Source organism: Paroedura picta, chromosome 9 (assembly GCF_049243985.1).
Source record: "Paroedura picta isolate Pp20150507F chromosome 9, Ppicta_v3.0, whole genome shotgun sequence".
NCBI classification, from domain to species: domain Eukaryota; kingdom Metazoa; phylum Chordata; class Lepidosauria; order Squamata; family Gekkonidae; genus Paroedura; species Paroedura picta.
Genome location: NC_135377.1, coordinates 68,341,211 through 68,360,290, shown reverse-complemented (window position 1 = coordinate 68,360,290; position 19,080 = coordinate 68,341,211). Strand labels below are relative to the sequence as shown.

The following is a 19,080-nucleotide window of genomic DNA, read 5'->3' as shown; positions in this document are numbered from 1 at the left end:
GGGGCTGAGCACTCCTGATCTGGGACTTTCACCCATGCAATCAAAAAGGCAAAATTTTTATCCCTATACATATAGGATGAAAAGCAGCAGAGAAAACCTACCCCCCCCCCCAATACTGATCTTCCCGATATGACAGGCACCAGAAGCACACACAAGGTTGAGGAGCACACGTACCTGTTCTTTTGGCTTATGAACAGACCAATTACTAGGATGAAGGAACAAAGAAACAAAATTTCTGTGCCCAATAGGCAGCAGTCCACCATCACGATTCTTTAAGACCATCTCTGATCTTCTGTGGTTTATACAAAAACTGCTCTCACTCATGCAAAAGTACTGCACTCCCATTCTCTCAGGATCTAGAATGACCCTGGACCAGACCCATGTAGGAACAGGCATTGACTCTACTTTTGGGGGTCTTCTCCTCACTCTCAGGCAGCAGACATATACCCAAAGAAATACAGTGGTTCTCTGTAATCCCTGTGTTTTTTAGGCAACTGATTGACAGGAAGGAACTAACAAAATATTAGTGTCCTGCCCTAATGAATTCTGAAAACTCTTACAAAAGCTGCCTTTCTGGTTAGATGCATTGATCAGGCAATGCCTGCCTCACAGGATGTATCAGCCCAACTTTCCTTAGCCAACTGGAGAGGCTTCCCAGAGGGCCGAATCCTGTCTTCCAGTGTAGAAATGAGCCAGTGTGATATAGGGGTTAGAGGGACTTTAGCTCTGGAGATTCAGGTTTGAATCTCCATTCGCCATGCAAAGCTTGCTTGAATGACTTTGGGCCAGTCACACACTCTCAGCCTAATCTACCTCACAGTGTTTTTGTAAGGTCAATTAGGTAAGCTGCTTTGGGTCCCGATTGAGGAGAAAGTGGAGTATGGTAAGTGCAGGATGCAAATGTCCCTGTTTCTTAATCTGACCACCATGTGTTGATACACTAATAATTTATTATAAGGCTATGGCAGGTTCCTTCAGCAGCTGGGGAGGACAGAAAGCCTGGGATAAAGAGAAGGAATACGAACAATTCATAACCGAAGTAAGTTTCATAATGTCTTTGATTATACCAGATTTATCAAATCTAAATTGCCTGGGATGATGACCTCTTTGCTTGTTATTTTTCAATTGCCAGGCTGCTGTAATTTTAATCAAGGATACTCTCATGTCATGATTATATGTATTTATTATGATGATTTAACAGAAATTTTATTTTGAAAGTTAAGAATCAGCCAAATGCTCCAGGCAATTGTAACTAGTCCTTTTGACTTGAAAAGGTGGGCCACCCTCATGAGGAAAGACCTAACAGCAGAGTTTACATTCAATTTGTATCGCTCAGTATTCATTAAATGTAGATATAAACACAATACTTATATTCTCTTAAACTAAGAATGTCCTTTACAAATTCATTTCAAGGTAAGACCATATGTACCTTCATTAAAATTCGCACAAACTTTTCATAATTTTTATTGATGGCATTTATCCCATGGTTTAACATGTTAATTATACTGTAATAAACATGGCTTTAATATTAAACTTTTCCTTATTATCCAAAGTCACCAGAGTCCATTTCTGTAAATATAAAAATATATACTTAACACTTTGTACAATACTGGTTTTTGGTCCAAACAAAAATGGATCAGAAAAGCCAATAAACTCACTTTAAGAATTCCCAATTTTAAAGGTCTTTAATGGATTTAGGCAACTTTGAATAATGAGATTTACATAATAAAATCTGAGACAATACTAAACAAAAAATGTTTGCGGTAACACACAAAATTAAAATTTCAAGTTCACAGATTTGTTATGCCAAAGTAGTACACAGAGGAACAGAACTGTATTTACATGTTTGTCTCATAATAAAATAATGAAAAAAGGCAAGACAGGTGATAAGGAGCTTTAAGGATGAAAATGGAAAGAGCTTCTAATCATTAAATGAAGTACTACAGATCTAACTAGTCCTTAGCAGGGGTCATCCTTTAAATCATTCTTCCTCTATCAGAAAATTTTAGTGCACGATACACGCCACTTGCTCACTTCACACGTACATCAGCACAAACTCCGCATAGAAATCATTCATTTATCCACATTCTCTACTCTATACAGACTCCCCTCACGGATATAATTACAATTTCTCGAGGTGTCAGTAAACGCAGATGAGCGTACGAAGTGGTGCAAACAGAGGTATTATATGAAGCCATTCGCTGTGCAGGCTATATTTACATCTATAGCCAAAACCATGCCAAGTCAGTGAAGAAAAACTGCCGGATTCTAAGTCGTTTTGCTCAAGGTCCTCCCTGCCACCAATGCTAATCTTTCTTTTTTAAAAAAGAAAAAAAACCTTAAATGGAGAGGGCAAAAAAGCGAGCAGAGTTTAGGCAGACATGGCTTCAGCCAAACCCAGCATGAGGTACAATTCATTAATTGAACAATGCAGGGCAACCAGCTGTGAAAAACGAGTTGCTGTCTGTAACAACTGCTAGTATTTATTTTCTACGTCTAACAGCAGTCTTAATCTTCCGATTAGATAGCGAAGATCCAGATGGCGAGAAAATATTTTTCCCGTTACTCCTGCTTAGAAGGGAAGGGGGTAGGGTGGAGGAAATCAAAAGTAAGAACTTAAGAATGACATGTTGGAACATTTTGTATTTTAAAACAAGCATGAAAAATGCACACACTAGCAAAGAAATAGAGGTCATCTGGAGTACCTCATTAAATCTTTTTTTTTAACTAAAGGTATTTTTTACCAATCATACTTTTCAGTTAAATAATTGCAATCTCAATTTCTACTTCAGGGTCAGCAGCATACACAAAACCTGGCTAAAAGGTATTTGTATTATCACATTATTCTCTGCATCAACTCATCCATCTATATACTATTTAACAAACTGTTGCCCCCCTCACTGGATAACTAAATCTGTGGATTGGCCCACATGGACACTAAAGAGATTTTCCTGAAAATTTGGGGGGACCTTATACATTTGCAGAACCTTAAATCTTAACAAAAATATTCTAGTGGATTTATATTGCCCCCAAGCTAAAATAGTGTTCTCTGTAAAAGCATAGAGAATGTACCTACTTCCAGCAGATGGATGAGGCCAGAAACTGGGGCATGAGGGCCATGTAGAGCCTGGCAGCGGCTAAACAAACCAAAGCTCCATGCTCAGTTTGGCAAGAGAATGTTTATGTGTGTGGGGAAATGGGATTCCCCCCAGTCTCATGGTCCCCCATTTGTTGATTTCTAATAACCACAGCATTTTGATTTATGATGGATTTGAAAAATCATCGAAGCACGTGATTTTCCCATTGTTTTTCAGTGATACGGCATGTCTTAGCATGTTATTGCAAAATACTCTCATTACAAATGTGAAGTCATGGGGGGGGAGAATTTAGCGATAACACACACATGTAGAAGGCTTCTTCTCCATGAATGCTCCCCCCAAACAGTAACATCAGAAATATGGGGGGAAACTGAGAAAATTCTTATGAAATATGTTCCCCCTGAAATGAGTGAAATCCTTTTTTAAAGAAAAAGTTTTTACTAAAAATGTTTTCCAAGAACTGCATAGTATGGGGATTTTTATGTAGGACTACTGCACTAGATATTGATGCCTGTGTATACATGTCATATGTGATTACTTATTTAGTCCACATTTAATAGGATATACTGGTGTATGCAGCACCAACATGAACCACCTGAACAGAATGCAACCGTATCAAAGCCTACTGAGGGATCTTCATATTGTTACTTGTAGGCTGACTGTTTTTTTCATCCTGCTTCTCATATGGCCAATATCTAAGCTGCGTGTGTTCAGACAGAAAAGAGTGCAGTCTTATGTTTGATATTTTGTTTGAACAAAACTAAGAAATGGTAAATGACAATTTTACATTCTAACATGTGTTCCCATGGCCTCTAAGTAGAACATTTATTTCTCAGGCCTCGACAATGTATCTCTAAAGGCATGGCACAATTAGATATCTATTCACAAAAAAGTAGCTGTAGGCAAACTGACCGAAAGTTCTGAACCTCCTACTTACCCCAGGTTAAATGCTGAAGGCTGAGTGAATGAAAATCCTGAAGAGCCTGTAGGCTGTGCTGGTGCACCAGGAGGTGCACCAAAGGTAAATACTCCTGGGCTACTGCCTGCAAAGTTGAAATTGGCAGAACTATTTCCAAACTGGAACACCGGACCTAGAAGTGTGAGACACGGAGAATTGGTTTCTTAGGTGACAAGCAGTTTCTCTATTATTATAAAAGGTTTGCTGGAAATCTTAAATCTCTCTAGAACCACTGAATTAAGAACATAAGAAGGCCCCTCCTAGATCAGACCGATAGTTCTAGTTTAGCATCTTTTCTTGCACAATCGCCAATTAGTTCCTCTGGACAGCCAACAAGAGGGCAGAGGCCGAGGTCTTCCCCTGATGTTGCAATCTGGCTCTAGTGCCTCTGAATGTGTAGGTTCCCCTCAGTCACTGTGGCAAGTGGCCATTGATAGACTTATCTCCCTGAATCTAATTCCCTTTTAAAGCTGTTTATTCCTGTGGCTGTCACTACACGTTGGTGACAAAAAAAGCATTCACTCGAACCCTGTAATTCAACACAATAGCAACAGAAGCAAAACCAACTACTTATTGGAGTTCCCTGGTTTGATATTACACACGGTCTTGAATCCAAGAATTAAGCATCTACTTTTGCATACCCAAGGAAATGTTGAATTCTTATTTCTTCAACAGGTCCTCTCCGTGTAAGGCTGGGGGGAAATGTCCTGTCTCTTTAACAGGGCCTTACTATGTGAATACAGACAAGTGAAGATTTAATAGTAAATCACCTCACCTAGTAAATGACACTTTATTAAGCCAGAACAAAGTTTGAGTCCAGTGGCATCTTTAAGACTGACAAATTCTATTCAAGATATGAGCTTTCTATGGTTCTATGTGTGCATGGACACCTTGAGAAACAGTAAAAACAGGTTTCCTCAAGTCTTACAGGTGGGTAGTTCAACTCTGGGTAGCAGAAGGAACTGCCAATGGACAAACTCTTGTCGCATCTCTTGTATTTGCATGCTTATTTATGACTATTCCCAGATCTTGATAACTGCCTTAATCCAATCTCTGCTAACACTTAATGGCCATTGAACCCCACCCACCCACCCTTTACCTATATATGGCTGAGGATGTTCTGTTTCACTGTATCGGGCTAAGCATGCACACACAGGAACATTTATGCCTTGAACAAAATTCTGTTGGCATTAAAGGTGTCACTGGACTCAAGCTTTGCTCCACTGCTTCAGTCCAACACAGCCACCCACCTGAATCTATCCTATTAAGCCTTTATTAAAGCTACAATACAAGTTTTTCACCAGGATGCTGGCAATCCCAATTGAAACGCAAGAGAAGTTTCAAAAGTAGTTTCCAAAACAACATGGGATTAGATGTTCACATTAAAAGGGGTGACAGAAGAACAAACAGAGAGGAATATCTGGTGACATTCTGCCAGCCACCTGGCAAATAAACAGGCCAGATATATTCACAATTTGGAGATGATGTTGCTTGTGTGTGCAAGTGTGTGTGTGTGTGTATGTAAGTGAAAGAAAGGCAAACAGCCAGATAATACCACAAGCAGTCACTTTTTAGGTAAAGTTTTGATTGAAACAAAGGAGGAGGGGGAAACAAAACTCAACCCAAAATATACTGAAATTCTACAAGGGTCAAGTTATAGCAGATAAAATTGTACCAAGATAAATATTTATGATAAGGTGCATACAACAGTAAAATTAAAAACACAGGGCCTGAATGTCAAGTTGCATTAATAGCCAGAACAAACTTTATATAAGTTGTAATAATTTCCCGTACAAATAAGATGAACATATCAAATGACCAAAACAAGTTCACATGCATTGCATCCACTGGGGCCATGTTCAGTGGTTAAAATTAGCATTATTTTAAAAGTATGCATTATGGATTTTTAAATACATGTCACTGAGGAAGGCTCTTGAGGGCAAACTGCATATGGGCTTGTGTTGGATATCGTTAGATACGTAAATCAACTTTGAATGGGAAATTATTGCAGCTTATGTACGGCTTCTTCTGACTCTTAATGCAGCCTGACATTCAGGCCCTGTGTTTTTGTATACACCATATCATAAATATTTATCTTGATGTTATTTTATCTGCGGCAGCTTGACCCCTTTTGCCTTTTAAGTTTTGATTGCAACATTTCATACAGTATGAATACAATCACACACTGTCAGTGAATAAATTCTAAAGGAGACCATACAGAGAATTGCAGCAGGGCAGTGGGGAGAACCAGCTAGGTTGTCTGAACAGATCTCTGAAATCATAATGAACACTTTGGGACTCACAGAGTACCATTGTCAATTCATACATGTATGTTCACTATTTCCTTGTAGTATTATCTGATCAAGACAATGAATCTGCTTATTAAAAACTCAGCTTGCCCTAAACAGGATAACAGAATTAAAAAAACAAACAACCCTCCAGTATTGATCTGTTTCTGTGTGAGAAAGCGATGTCTTGAATTAAAGGAACTGATCTGCCTTGATTTTTCTTGCAAGATCAAAGCCGATGCATAAAGTTGAAAGTATCTTGTTTCTGCTCTTGTATTATTTTCAGACATTTCAAATTGAAATCTGACTCCAAGATTTCACTCACCCCAGAAACCCTCAAAGAGGATTGACAAGGGAGTACTGAACAACTAAATAGAACTATTTGCCAGACACACCAGTCTACAGCACAAGAACTGTAGAGTTTGCACTTACCTGAACTAGGAGCTGTACCAGAACCAAAACCAGGTTGTTGGGTAGTTTGCTGCCCAAAGACTGGCGCCTGGGTAGTACTTGACACAGATCCAAAAGCAGGTGGCCCAGACTGAGTGCCAGCAGAAAATAAGGATGATGTTGATGAGAGTGAGCCAAAGGTTGGAGCAGGGGGTTGGCTGGAGCCTTGGTTTTGACCAAAGGTTGGTGTCTGACCAGCACCAAATGCAGGAGCAGGGGCAGATGCTGAAGACCCGGAGCCAAACACAAAAGAAGAGGAGGAACCTAGAAAAAGTGAAAGTATGAATCTGCATTACGAGGCAATCTATTCATCCACCTAGGAGTGAAGAGGCAAAAGAGACATGGGCAAACTACAAAGGAGGAATGTTGAGTCTATAATTTGAATTTCCCAATCAAAAATTGCAACTGTTCAAAATACAGGGGTATATGAATCAAACTGATTTAAGCTGAAATTGAACTGCGGTAAAGAGTAAAAGCTACAATAGCTTTGGTTCAAATCTCACTTCACAGGATGGTTTCAGAAAAGCTGTTCATGTTAAGCCCCCACTTCTTTCTCCCACCAACCCTCTTATAAGGGCAATAGGCAACTATTCATTAAGGGAGCCAGCATAGTGGTTAAGAGCAGTGTCCTCCAAACTGGAGAACAAGGCTTGATTTCCCATTCCTCTGCATGCAGCCAGATGGATGATCTTGGTCTAGTCTGAGTTCTTTCAGAGCTATTCTCACAGAACAGTTCTCTTGGCGCTCTCTAAGCCCCACCAACCTCACAGGATGTCTATTGTGAAGAGAGGAAGGGAAAGGTGTTTGTAAGTCGCTTTGAGACTCCTTCAGGTAGTGAAAAATGGGCATTAAAACCAGCTCTTCTTTTAATTAATATTTGAACTTACAGGCTAGTTTACAGAACTAGTCTGAGCAAAGGAAAAGCAGTACATAAATATTGTTTGTTACATTATTTTCACCAAGAAATACTTGAGTTTGTTACTAGAACAAATCTGTCAATATTCAATCAGGCTTTCCCATGCATTATCCACAGAAAGTTTTTGGAAAGCTGAAAGTCTTCAATGTACACCACAAACTTAAGAATACCTGTGGAAGTTGCTGTGGTGGTGGAGGCAGCACCGGCAGCAGCCGCAAAACTGAAGCCAGAGTTAGCAGAACTATTAGCAGCCGCTGATGTCCCAAAGAGGAATGGAAGGGGGGTGTTCGTGCTGGAGGTGGTCGCTGGCGGCTTGGCCTCTTGAGGGAACCCAAAGGACTGCGATGTACTGGAGTCAGTGGGATTACCAAAAGCAGAGCTGCTCACAGTGTTGCCGGCCTGTCCGAACAAAAAGGTTGGTGGAGGAGGATTGGAGGCAGATGTAGTGCTGTTGCTGAACGCTCTGCTGCTGCTGCTGCTGCCGGCAGAAACACTTGGCACAGCAGAGTTAGAAGGACTAGGGTTCAAGAAACTGAATGCAGGCTTTGCGGATCCTGGATCTGAAAGGAGAAGTAATGGCATTACTTAGAAAACAACAGTTGAAGATACAAAGGCGGGTGTCTTTCCTTAACACCTGAGTCTGAAGATCTGTGCTTGGCACAAGATACCTTGAATAAAACTATATTGGTCTTAAAGGACTCAAAGCACTGTCCTGCTGCTTCAGACCAACATGGCTACAGACTTGAATCTACCCGCATCACTTGTTAGCTTCATGAATGTGTGTTTTGTGGTATTCACCGAGCAAACATTTTGCAGGGACTGGAAAGCCATAACATGTTCTGCACCATAAAGTTGGGTATCAATTTGGTGCATTCACCACGAAGCTGTGGCAAGAAGACCAGTCTATACTGTTTGCTAGGCAAGCAGGCTGTCCCAAGACCACACCCACAGTTCACAACGGAATCAAAACTGGTGACAACCTGATGAAACTTTTCAGTGGTTCTTCTGCCTTCCATAAGTTAACTGAAGGAAGTCACAATACTTTTTGAAAGCTCAAGTAGGTAACTGACGTATCTTTTTGCTCAGAACTTATATTCTATCCCTGAACACTTTCTCAGTTAATGTGCCTTCTTTCCTCCACTTCAGCCTATAGGCAGGTGTTAATGTTTCCTTCATATTGGCCTCTTTCTGGTTCCCCTGCAATCTTCTTCCCCTTCCCCTCTTGCCCTTTGTACCTGTATTTCCTTTCCACTGTTGGTTCAGTTCAGCTATTGCAGTGGTTCCCAACCTGCGGGCCGTGGCCCGGTGCCGGGCCGCGAAGGCCATGGCGCCGGGCTGCGGCTCCCTCTCCCCGCCCCGCCCCGCCCCCCGCAGTAAAAAACTTCCCAGGCCGCAAGCTTGTGGCCCGGGAAGCTTCTTACTGCGGGAGGGCGGGGAGAGGGAATCCGGGCCGGGCCGCGCATTGAGCGGCCCGTTGCGCGGGCATGGCCCATGGGCGCGGCCCGATGCGCGGGCGCAGCCCGATGCCCTGCCGGTCCCCAGCCTCTGAAAGGTTGGGGACCACTGTGCTATCGTATGAAGCCATAATTTATTTTAACCTCAGTTAGTTTGAGAAATCAGGATTTGGCTCATGCTGATCACACAAATTTTGGTTTGCTTCAGCAAATGCTGTTTTCACTGTCTTCTGTGGCTATCAAATCAACTTCAGACCCCAGGCTTGGTGGACCCTGAGTAATTACAGCAGAGGTCCCAAAATTCAAATAATCACACCAACCACAGTCAGCTTCACTAAAGAATGATTTCACACCTTGTCTGAACTTTGCCACATTCGTTTTTTGCTTTTATATTCCTGGAACACAATTATAATCTATTCCTCTCTGATGGACTTCAACCACAGCTTTAATCTTTTCTTATTCTCATTCTCATGGTAATCTTCTTTGAAACCAGCTATTATTATTTAGAGATTAGAAAATATCTTTTCTTGACTTTATTTTTCCAGGCTTTTTTGGCATGTAGTTCGAGTAGACTTTTTTAAAAATACCAATTCTGCCTTCTCAGTGTCTCGTTACTCCTCCTAAAATTATTTTCCAGAGAATTGCAAATGATGCATGCAAAGTGCTTTGGAGACTCAGAAATACACTGTATACTGTTAGATTTGGTTTCAACACTGCATATCTTTCAATCCTCTTTTGTTTCCACAATACTACCTTCACTTAAATAAGGTCTGCCCTCTTACTTAGTGGCCCTTATTTTTCTTCCTCTGATACATCTTTAAGGGACCTTCCGCATCTTGTTTGAGCTCTCTTTCTTTACCATTATACATATTCTCTTCCTAATGCTTCTAATAGCCTATTTCTTTGGATTAAGCTGCCACTTTGATCTCAATGACCTAATGCTACTTCTCTGCTTATGATCTGTCCTCTTTTCAATATTTATTCGCCTCACACAATATCCTCCCAAGAGCTCAAACCTGATCTTGACCTGGACTCATTGCCCTTCCTGGTTCTGCCTTTTCATGATCCTTGCTTGAAGTTCTCTTTCTTTCTCCTCCCATTTTTTATTCCGGAGTGGTTTTCAATTAATCTCCCTTCCTTCAAATCCAGTCTTCCTTCATTCTATTATTCTAGACTCAGTTGCTCGCAATGAATTTCTGGTCTTCTTGCTTTAAAATCCCCTTCTGCTATGCTCATAGACTTGACCACATTTCCCATTTATCCATTTTTTACATAGGCTTTCTTTTCCATCTTCTATCCATTATAAAATACTGTTATCTTCATGCTCTTGTTCTTGACTATCTTGCTTGCCTTGTAATAATAAATAATAAACAATATTTGCAGTACCTCAATTATTTGTGATTATTTCCTCACTATAATTGATTGAGATTTACCTGGCTCCTATTAAACAATCTATCCATCCAGAAATACCCATATCAGCAAGAGATCTTCACTTGCAAATATAAATATGTTTTAATGAAAAACGGAATGCTTCTTGTTTTTAGCGGGGACCCCCAGATTAGCTAAGTTACAAATTTGGTTTAACATAAATACATCAAGTGAACTTAGCGATTATAATGACATTTAGTGCTGCCATTGAAGTTAGAATGGGTTTTTAATGTGGGGATTCTTATATTTTACTGTGTGGTTTTTAATGTTGTAACTCACCACAAGCTGGCTTGCTGAGAGTGGCAGGTAAAAATCTAATTAAAAATATAAATAAATAAAAATGTGTGACTTAATGGAATACATGATCATGGTCAAGCGAAACTGTCACCTGACCAGCATCTCAATCCCAATGGTGATATCAGGGTTACTATTTCTCCTGAAGTCAGTGGGGAATTGTTTAAAAAATTGTCTATTCTGTAACTAAAGCCAATTTATAAAAAATTTACTTCAGATATTCAGATGCAAAACTGTAGTTACAGAATTCTGGCTCTCCTCAGCTTAATCCGAAATTACAATCACAAAGTTCTGATTTAGAAGATAAAACAAGCCTATTTAGTACATCCAATTCCCATGTTATATCTCAGCTGCACTGAAACCCCACCAGGCTGCAGTATGGGCAGAACGATTTGAACTGTGCAGTCTCTGGCCAGTTTTCCTCAGTTTCCTGCCTATTCAAAAAACTCTTTGCCACCAAACCAGAGGCTCAAAAACTAAGATGGTCCAATTCTTGGCTAAATAGCATCACTGAGAATTCTTATCTGTCAGTAATATTCTAAACCAGCGTCTCTCTACTTCTTTATCATTGAGAAACCCCTGAGACATTTTTCAAACTTCGAGAACCCCCCAAAGTGGCTCAATCATGCAGAATATGGTTGGGGAGCATAGCTGTGTACAAGCTCACCTGGGGCCCCTCCCCTTACCGCCCCCTCCCAGCCCATCATGGGCCATTTTGGGAAGGTTTTTTTTTTTAACGTGACCATAAATGGCCATATCACCTGGTAATGTTTAGCAAATGTTGAAAATATATAAAAAATTAACTCCCATCCATTTGGGAAACCCTTCTAGGGTTGTCAAGGAACCCCAGGGTTTCATTAAAACCTGCTCTAAGCCATGGATTCCCAACCAGGGTTCCAGGGAACCCTATGGTTATGCAAGAGCTCCCCAGGGGTTACGTGACCTTTCCCAGAAGTTTGGATATTGCTGACATCACTAGACAATACTGGAACCCACTTCCCCTGTTGCTCTACAGACCTAGTCTCTTTCTCCACAAAGGATCGATTGATTGGCTGGCTCACAGAATCATAGAGTGGGAAGGAGCAATCCAGGCCATCTTGTCCAACCCCTCCCCTCAATGCAGACTCAGCCTAAAGCATCCATGTTAAGTATCTGACCAGTCGCTGCTTAAAGACCATTCCCACATCGTACTTCTGAACCCACTTTTCTGGAGGGATATGTCACCACTTCTGGAGTTCCCCGAAGCCTGAAAAATATTTCAGGGATTCCTCTGCAGCCCATAGGTTGAAAAAGGTTGCTCTAAATGCTACAAGCTCATTGGGAAGTATTTTCTTCAGCAAACAGTGTATTAGCAATTGCCCAGAAAGGAAGAAAGCTTAAATTATTGTTTTATGAGCATGCATCAAAATTTGGAAGGTCTCCTGTAACAACAATCTAATCTGGAGAACTGGGTTTGGTTCCCTACTCCTCTGCAGGAATCCTGCTAGGCGACCTTGGTCCAAGCACAGTACTCACAGAACTCTCTCAGCCCCACCTGCCCCACAAAGGCCTTTTCTGTCCTGGCCCCTACCTGGTGGAATGAGCTCCCTGAAGAGCTGCGAGCCCTGTCAGAGCTCTGGGTTCTGCAGTGCCTGCAAGACGGAGCTTTTCCGCCAGGTGTTTGGTTGCAGCTGGACGCAATGAGTACCAGAGATTTAAAATCTAGTATCTCCCCCACCCCCTGGGTCATAGGCCAAGGTATTAGACCAGCCAAGACCAGCCACTTTTTGTTTCTAGCCCTTTGGGTTTTTTTTTCTATCATTCAATTTTCCGTCCCATACTGGTTACAGCTGCAGCAGAAGGATTTTGACCATCATCTTGATTTTATTGGGGTTCATTGTTTTATTGTGATGTCAGATGTTTTAAATGGTTTTATGGTTGATGTTTTATTGTCTTATGTTGTGAACAGCTGCAAGCCTGGTTTTGCACAGAGCTGCAGTATATAAATGCAATTATTATAAATAAAGAGCCTGTTGCAGTGAGAGGATGGGAAGGTGACTGTAAGCTGCTTTGAGAGTCCTTAGGGTAGAGAAAATTGGAATATAAAAACCAACTCTTCTTCTTAAATCACCTTCCCAAATAATGGCCTCTTATTGAAATATAGCAACTGGAAACTAAAAATCCTGCCTAGTCCCTCATGAATGTGCCTGGCCACTTGGTCTCTTTCACAGGCTTTGTTTTGGGGGCCTCGCATTCTGAGATTATGGGCAGACTGCAATTTGGAAGAGGGGTTTCTCAGTCATGGCCCTAAAACTCTGGAACTATCCTCCCAGGGAGATCCATCTGTGCCCTTCTGTTGGCATCTTCCCCCAGCACATGAAGACTTTTCTGTTTCATTTGGCACTCCTTTAGTGATCCCTCTTTCCAAACCAATGTTTTAATTGCTTTTTTTTTTGGCTTGTGATTCCTGTGCCTTCGTATTGACCTCTGTTGGTGGGCAGGTCAGGGCTTCGCTTGCCTTTGCTCCCCATTTGTAATCCAATTCCACTCAGATTTATTTTCCATTCACTGCCTTTGAGAGCCTTTTAACTCTTTTAAAAATTGGAAGGGGAGAGATGCAGTGGCTAACAGCGGAGACTTCTAATATAGCAAATTGAGTTTGATTCTCCACTTCTCCACATGCAGCCAGCTGGGTGACCTTGGGAGGACACAGTCCTGATAATACTGTTCTGACCAAACAAGTCCTGTCAGAAGCTCCCCCAGTCCCACCTACCTCACAGAGTGTCTATGGTGGGGAGAGGAAGGAAAAGCAATTGTAAGCTGCCTTCAGGCAGTGGAAAAGCGGGGTATAAAACCAACTCCTCTTCTTAACAGTTTTAAATTGAGATTTTATCAGCTACATTTCAAACTGCTGCCTCGGGGGCTCTTGTGAGGGGAGAAAGGCGGGATATAAATTCTGCAAATAAACTAATATCAATACATCTTAAAAAAGCAGGGGACTTTTTTTGTACCTACCTGGAGGGTTGGCTTGTGCACCAAATGTGAAAGCTTTCTTTGTTGGTTGCTCAGCTTCTGTCTCTGCTGGTTTGGCCAGGTTGAAACTAAAAGCGGGCTTTGCTGTGCTGTCATCTTTGGTTTGTTCTGCCTTCCTAAATGCAAAGATGGGTTGTGTCTTTGTCTCTTCGTTCTCCGCTTTCTTTCCAAACACTAATGGATTTGAAGGGGCCGCAGTCTCCTGTTTGTCATCCGTCCTTCCCAAAACAAGCTGCGGGGCAGCCACGGACTCCACGCTACCAAAAGTAAACCCACCTTTTGCCGAGGGATTCTCATCTTTCTTCCCTTCCGGGTTCTTAAAGGAAAAGGGAGTCGCTGCTCCATCCTTTTCCTCCGCATTTCCAAACTTGAAGCCACTTATTCCAGTTTTATTCTCTGATGAACCCGCAGAGGCTGTGCCAAAACCGAAACCTCCGGGAGCAGGCTTGGTAAATCCTTCTTTCTTTTCTTGCTGTCCAAGGTTTGCTACCCCAAACTGAAACCCTGCACTGGATGTACTGGTAGCACCAGAGGGAAGCCCAAAGCTGAAGTTGCTGCTAGCCTTGCTCTCTTTTGAGCTGTCCTCCGATTTAGATTCCCCTTCAGTTTTAGACATCTTAAATCCTCCCGTCATAGAGTTCACTGAGCCTCCCAGATCAGACACAATACCAAACTTAAATCCTGTTTGCTCTCCAAACTTGAAGTCTTTCCCCGCACTTCCCAGTGTCTGAGGCGAGTCGGAAGAGGATGACTGAATACCAAATTTAAACAGAGGAGTGGATGAGGCCGAGGAAGCAGCAGCAGAAGTAGCAGCGCTAAGACCTGAAATTTAAAACAAAACAAAATGGCATGCTGAGTCTCTACTACACACATTACTGAAGACTTTATATTGAGAAACCCTGCTCACTGAAGTCTTACCATATGCCAAATTTGAGCAGAGGGAATATCTGGTTAGTGGACTCTGTCTGACACCAGAACAAAGTGCTGTAATTATGAATAATGTATTCTAGGTACCATTGCTGCTAAACCCAAGATAATAACACACATAGCAAATCTGATAGTCAGCTAAATGTATTTGTTTCAGTATTTTGATCCCACTACTTTTTTCTGTTGAAAGGAACATCCTATGAATACACAAAGATGATATAGGCACCATTGATATGTTTAGAGATACCTGAACAAACTTATTGGAAGAATCATTTTGAAAATACATAACAAAAGCACACTTAGAAGAATGAAGCTTACTCAGAATACCTTGTCTGAAAAAAAATGTTTTTGAAAAGCATGGAAGCACAAGGAGAGCTGTTTTTTTATACCACACTTTTCACTACCCAAAGGAATCCCAAAGCAGCTTACAAACACCTTTCCCTCCCTTCCTCTTCCCACAACAGAAACCCTGTGAGGTAGGTGGGAATGAGAGCCCCAAAATAACTGTTCTGCAAGAACAATTCTAAGAACTGTGACTGGCCCAAGGCCACCCAGCTGTCTGCATGTGGAGGAATGGGGAATCCAACTAGGTTCTCCAGATTAAAGTGTGCCACTCTTAACCACCACACCACACTGGCTCTCAAAGGCAGTGAATGGAAAATAGATTGACTGGAATTGGATTACAAATGGGGAGCCCTGACATGCCCACAAGCAGAGGTCAATATGAAGGCACAGGAATCACCTCTGGAGTTTGGATGAAGGCAAGCAAGTAGGAGTCTAAGGGTAGAGAGAGAATTGTGCTGAGAGAAGGATGAGGAAGCTGGAAACTGGCCTTGGCAGAGGTATGCACCCAAAGCCCAATTTATGCTGGCAACGTATGCTATGAACTGCCCATCAATTTTTCACGTAAGATGGCAGTGAGTATCTCTCTATGAGCGTCTCTTCATTGAGTGTGCATGGCTGCTGAAAGCAGCTGCGTGCCAAAGCATGTCATTCAAATTCCCAATCCAGCAAATGTGCACAGAAGTCTGATTCTGTGTATGAGTTTCTGTAGATGGCTTGTCCGTGCAAGAACTAGCAGTGGGAGGAGAAGGAGGGTAAAAAGTGAGACAAATCCAGACAGACAGCACTTAATCAAAACAAACAGGACATCCCGCTGAATGCTGTCTGAGAAGCTGTGTGTTGGTTTTACTTACCTTTCAGTTCCCCCTTGCTGCCTGGCTTTGCAGTCTCACAAGCCACACACTTGGTGGCCTCTGCTTTGTTCTGTACCAAGCAGGTCTCGCAGTCCCAGCTCCCTTCTGGTTTCTTGAATTTGTCTAAGCCGAGAAAACCTCCAGAAAGACTGGGCAAACAGGAAGCACTGCTACTCACCACAGGCACCGAACCTCCTGGTTAACAAAACGGCATGTGAACTTTTATTTTTCAGTGGCAGAAGCCACATATACAATATACAACTTAATAAAACTGGCAGGTGTAATTCCTCATTTCCTAAATCCAATTCAGGGTGCTTGCTTTTTAAAAAATGTTTTCAATACACTTCACACCATTTCCAATATGCAGAGTTGGCAACCCCAGGTTGGAAAATTCCTAGGGATTTTGGTTTTTGGTGGTGGTGGGGAGGGAATATTTGGCCATGAAATTGGGTGGATTGTGGGTGGACAGGTAGTGGTGAGTTCTTGTATTGTGCAGGGGGCTCGACTAGATGACCCCGGAGGGTCCTTTCAACTCTATGATTCTGTTTAGGCTATTCTGCACCTTTAAAAAGCTAATTAGCAACCCATGGTGAGTGCTTCCAAGGTAAGAAAAGAGAACCATGCAAACACTTGAACCTGTGTGCTGGCTTGGCTTTTTTTGGGGGGAGGGGGAAGCCAGGGCACTGCAAAAACAGGAGACTACTCTTCAACATCCTCCTTAAGGGTTCTAAAATCAGCATGAAAAGAAAAATATTTTGGAGAGGATTTTTTTTTGGATCACAGGATATCTTTTTCAAGACAACATGCTATCCAAGAACTAAGAGGGGAGGGCTGTATATAAATATAAATACATAAATAATTTCCACCTGTGCAGAACTAAAAGAGCTAAGTATATCTGTGTACACTTACATCTGAAAATCCATGGAGAGCTGCCATAATATATCTGTTTCAAGAATTATCATGAAGAGCTTATGAGCCCCTTTGCCCTTTCTGCCTTCAAGATCATTCATAATTTAATACTTTAACACTGTAAACCTAGACAGAATTATTCCCTTCCCACTCTATTAAACAGTAAGAGTATTAAAAAAATTACATTGTTTTTTTTCTGGGTCAGGTCTAGAGGACCCAATTTTGGGGGAGGTAGTTCCAAAAAATCCTGGGTTTGAATAGCAGCATGGTATTTGGATCCAGGATTTTTCAGAAACACCACATTTGTCCGGTCTAATAAACTTGATATTATAAATGCAGTGAGTAGAAAAAATAAATGTAAATATATGTGAATACATGTATTTTTAGTTCCTCGATGCAACTGTTTTGGGGTTAAATTATTTTCTCCTCTTTATCCTTGGATAAAATGTTTAAACCAGGGTGTGTGTGTGTGTTATCAAATGATACAAGCTCACCTGGTTTGTCAGACTGACAGGCCACACATTTGCTGTCCTCTGCCTTATTTGACACTAAGCACACAGAACACTCCCAAGCACCTTTTGGCTTCTTGAATTTGTCCCCAAATCCCAAAGTGACTGATGTATCAGTGTAGCCGGAAGAGGAAGTCACTGATGTCGTATTTTCTGTAGCCATAGGCAAGACAAGAGCTGGTTTCACTCCTGTTCCAGGTTTCGGTGTTTCACAGGCCACACATTTTGTAGCTTCTGGCTTGTTCTGTACCAAACAAGTATCACAGTCCCAAGTTCCAGCTGCTGCCTTAAACTTGTCTCCAAAGCCCTGTGTCCCTGTTGTGGAAACAGCTGATTTGGTGGCGATATTTGGAGTCAAAGGACCAAAGTGTTTAGTGCTGCCTGAGGCTGACACTTTTGCTGCCTGACAGGCTATGCATTTGTTGTCCGTCGCCTTGTTTTCCACCAGACATGCCTCACACTGCCAATATGCTGACGTTTGTTTTGAAGCATCTCCAAGTCCCGAAGCAGCTGCAGAGAAGCTACTTATGGCTGGCCTCGTATAAACTACTGTGCTTGTTGAGACAGGTGGAGTAGCCGAAGAGGAGTAAGTGGTTGGAGAGGCAAAGCCTACACAAAGGAAAAGAAAAGGCAGCTTGAATTCCTAGCAAGCATTTTTTTTTGCAAGGTGCGCAAACACTTCAACAAATGCTTGCAGAATTAGCAATATACAGCAGACATCCACACCAAATGGACTTAGTTGTTAAATATCCTCTCTCACATACTATGATTCCAAAGGCTGTTTTTGGACTGTACATAGGAGTCCAAGTTGTTAGCTCAAAGAATGGTTTATTCTAACTGCAGTATTTAGGTGTTAATATAACTCTGTGTGTTCTGGCAAGGACTGTTGTGGTTAAATGTAGGAAAGGAGGCAGTAATATTAGCCCTGGCAGCAGCACAGAAGGGCAGGCTTAAGAACTTATTTATAAATGAGAAGGGAAAAAAGACGTGCCTTTAACCTAAGTAACCTAAGTTTACTTGGAAATAAGGACAAGGATATGTCCTGAAATGGGAAGCAAGAAAAAGAAAAAAAATCAAGGCCAGGGAGTTCAAGTCAACAGTTTCAGAAAAGGCCAGCAACGGTATAAGAGAACCCTATGGTTTTGTCAATTGTTGGGTTTTGGTGTTCTTGTTTTTTTCGTATCTTTGTAATTTTAAATTATGGGCCTTGAGTAGCTTGCAACATAAATGCAGCAAATAATATTTAAAATTCACAAGTTGTAACATGTGCACAGTTCTGATAACTTCCTTGTAGCACATCTCACAAAAAACCTGTTGCTAGAATCACCATTCTAGCCGTCCCCTTAGCACAGGGGTAGTCAAACTGCGGCCCTCCAGATGTCCATTCGCTGGCAGGGGCTCATGAGAATTGTAGTCCATGGACATCTGGAGAGCCACAGTTTGACTACCCCTGTGCTAAGGGGACGGCTAGAATGGTGATACAAGTGGTTTTACCTGCACCTGAACAAATCCTTGCTGCTATAGGGGGCAGGAAGACGGCCCACGTCTCCTGCCTTGAAAGCCCATGAGGCTGCCGTAAGTCGGCTGCGACTTAACAGAAAATTACACACATAGAAAACTGGGAAGAATTTTTTAAAATAA

General features: G+C 41.8%; 1 protein-coding gene across 4 annotated transcripts in view; it reads right to left on the bottom strand.

The window, feature by feature from the left end:
- Positions 1 to 1,165: 1,165 nt before the first annotated feature.
- The window catches only part of NUP153 (nucleoporin 153), a 55,550-nt gene continuing 37,635 nt past the window's right edge, over positions 1,166 to 19,080 (bottom strand). For 3 of the 4 annotated variants that reach the window (XM_077353258.1, XM_077353255.1, XM_077353257.1), the window contains 7 exons: positions 17,425 to 18,048; positions 16,022 to 16,216; positions 13,881 to 14,720; positions 7,881 to 8,270; positions 6,777 to 7,058; positions 4,036 to 4,189; positions 1,166 to 2,571 (listed from right to left, as the gene is read on the bottom strand). In XM_077353258.1, coding sequence (XP_077209373.1) covers positions 2,484 to 2,571; positions 4,036 to 4,189; positions 6,777 to 7,058; positions 7,881 to 8,270; positions 13,881 to 14,720; positions 16,022 to 16,216; positions 17,425 to 18,048 — 2,573 coding nt within the window. In that variant the 3' untranslated portion in view covers positions 1,166 to 2,483. The remainder of the gene's footprint in view (positions 2,572 to 4,035; positions 4,190 to 6,776; positions 7,059 to 7,880; positions 8,271 to 13,880; positions 14,721 to 16,021; positions 16,217 to 17,424; positions 18,049 to 19,080) is intronic. The other variant, XM_077353256.1, reaches the window with a different exon arrangement.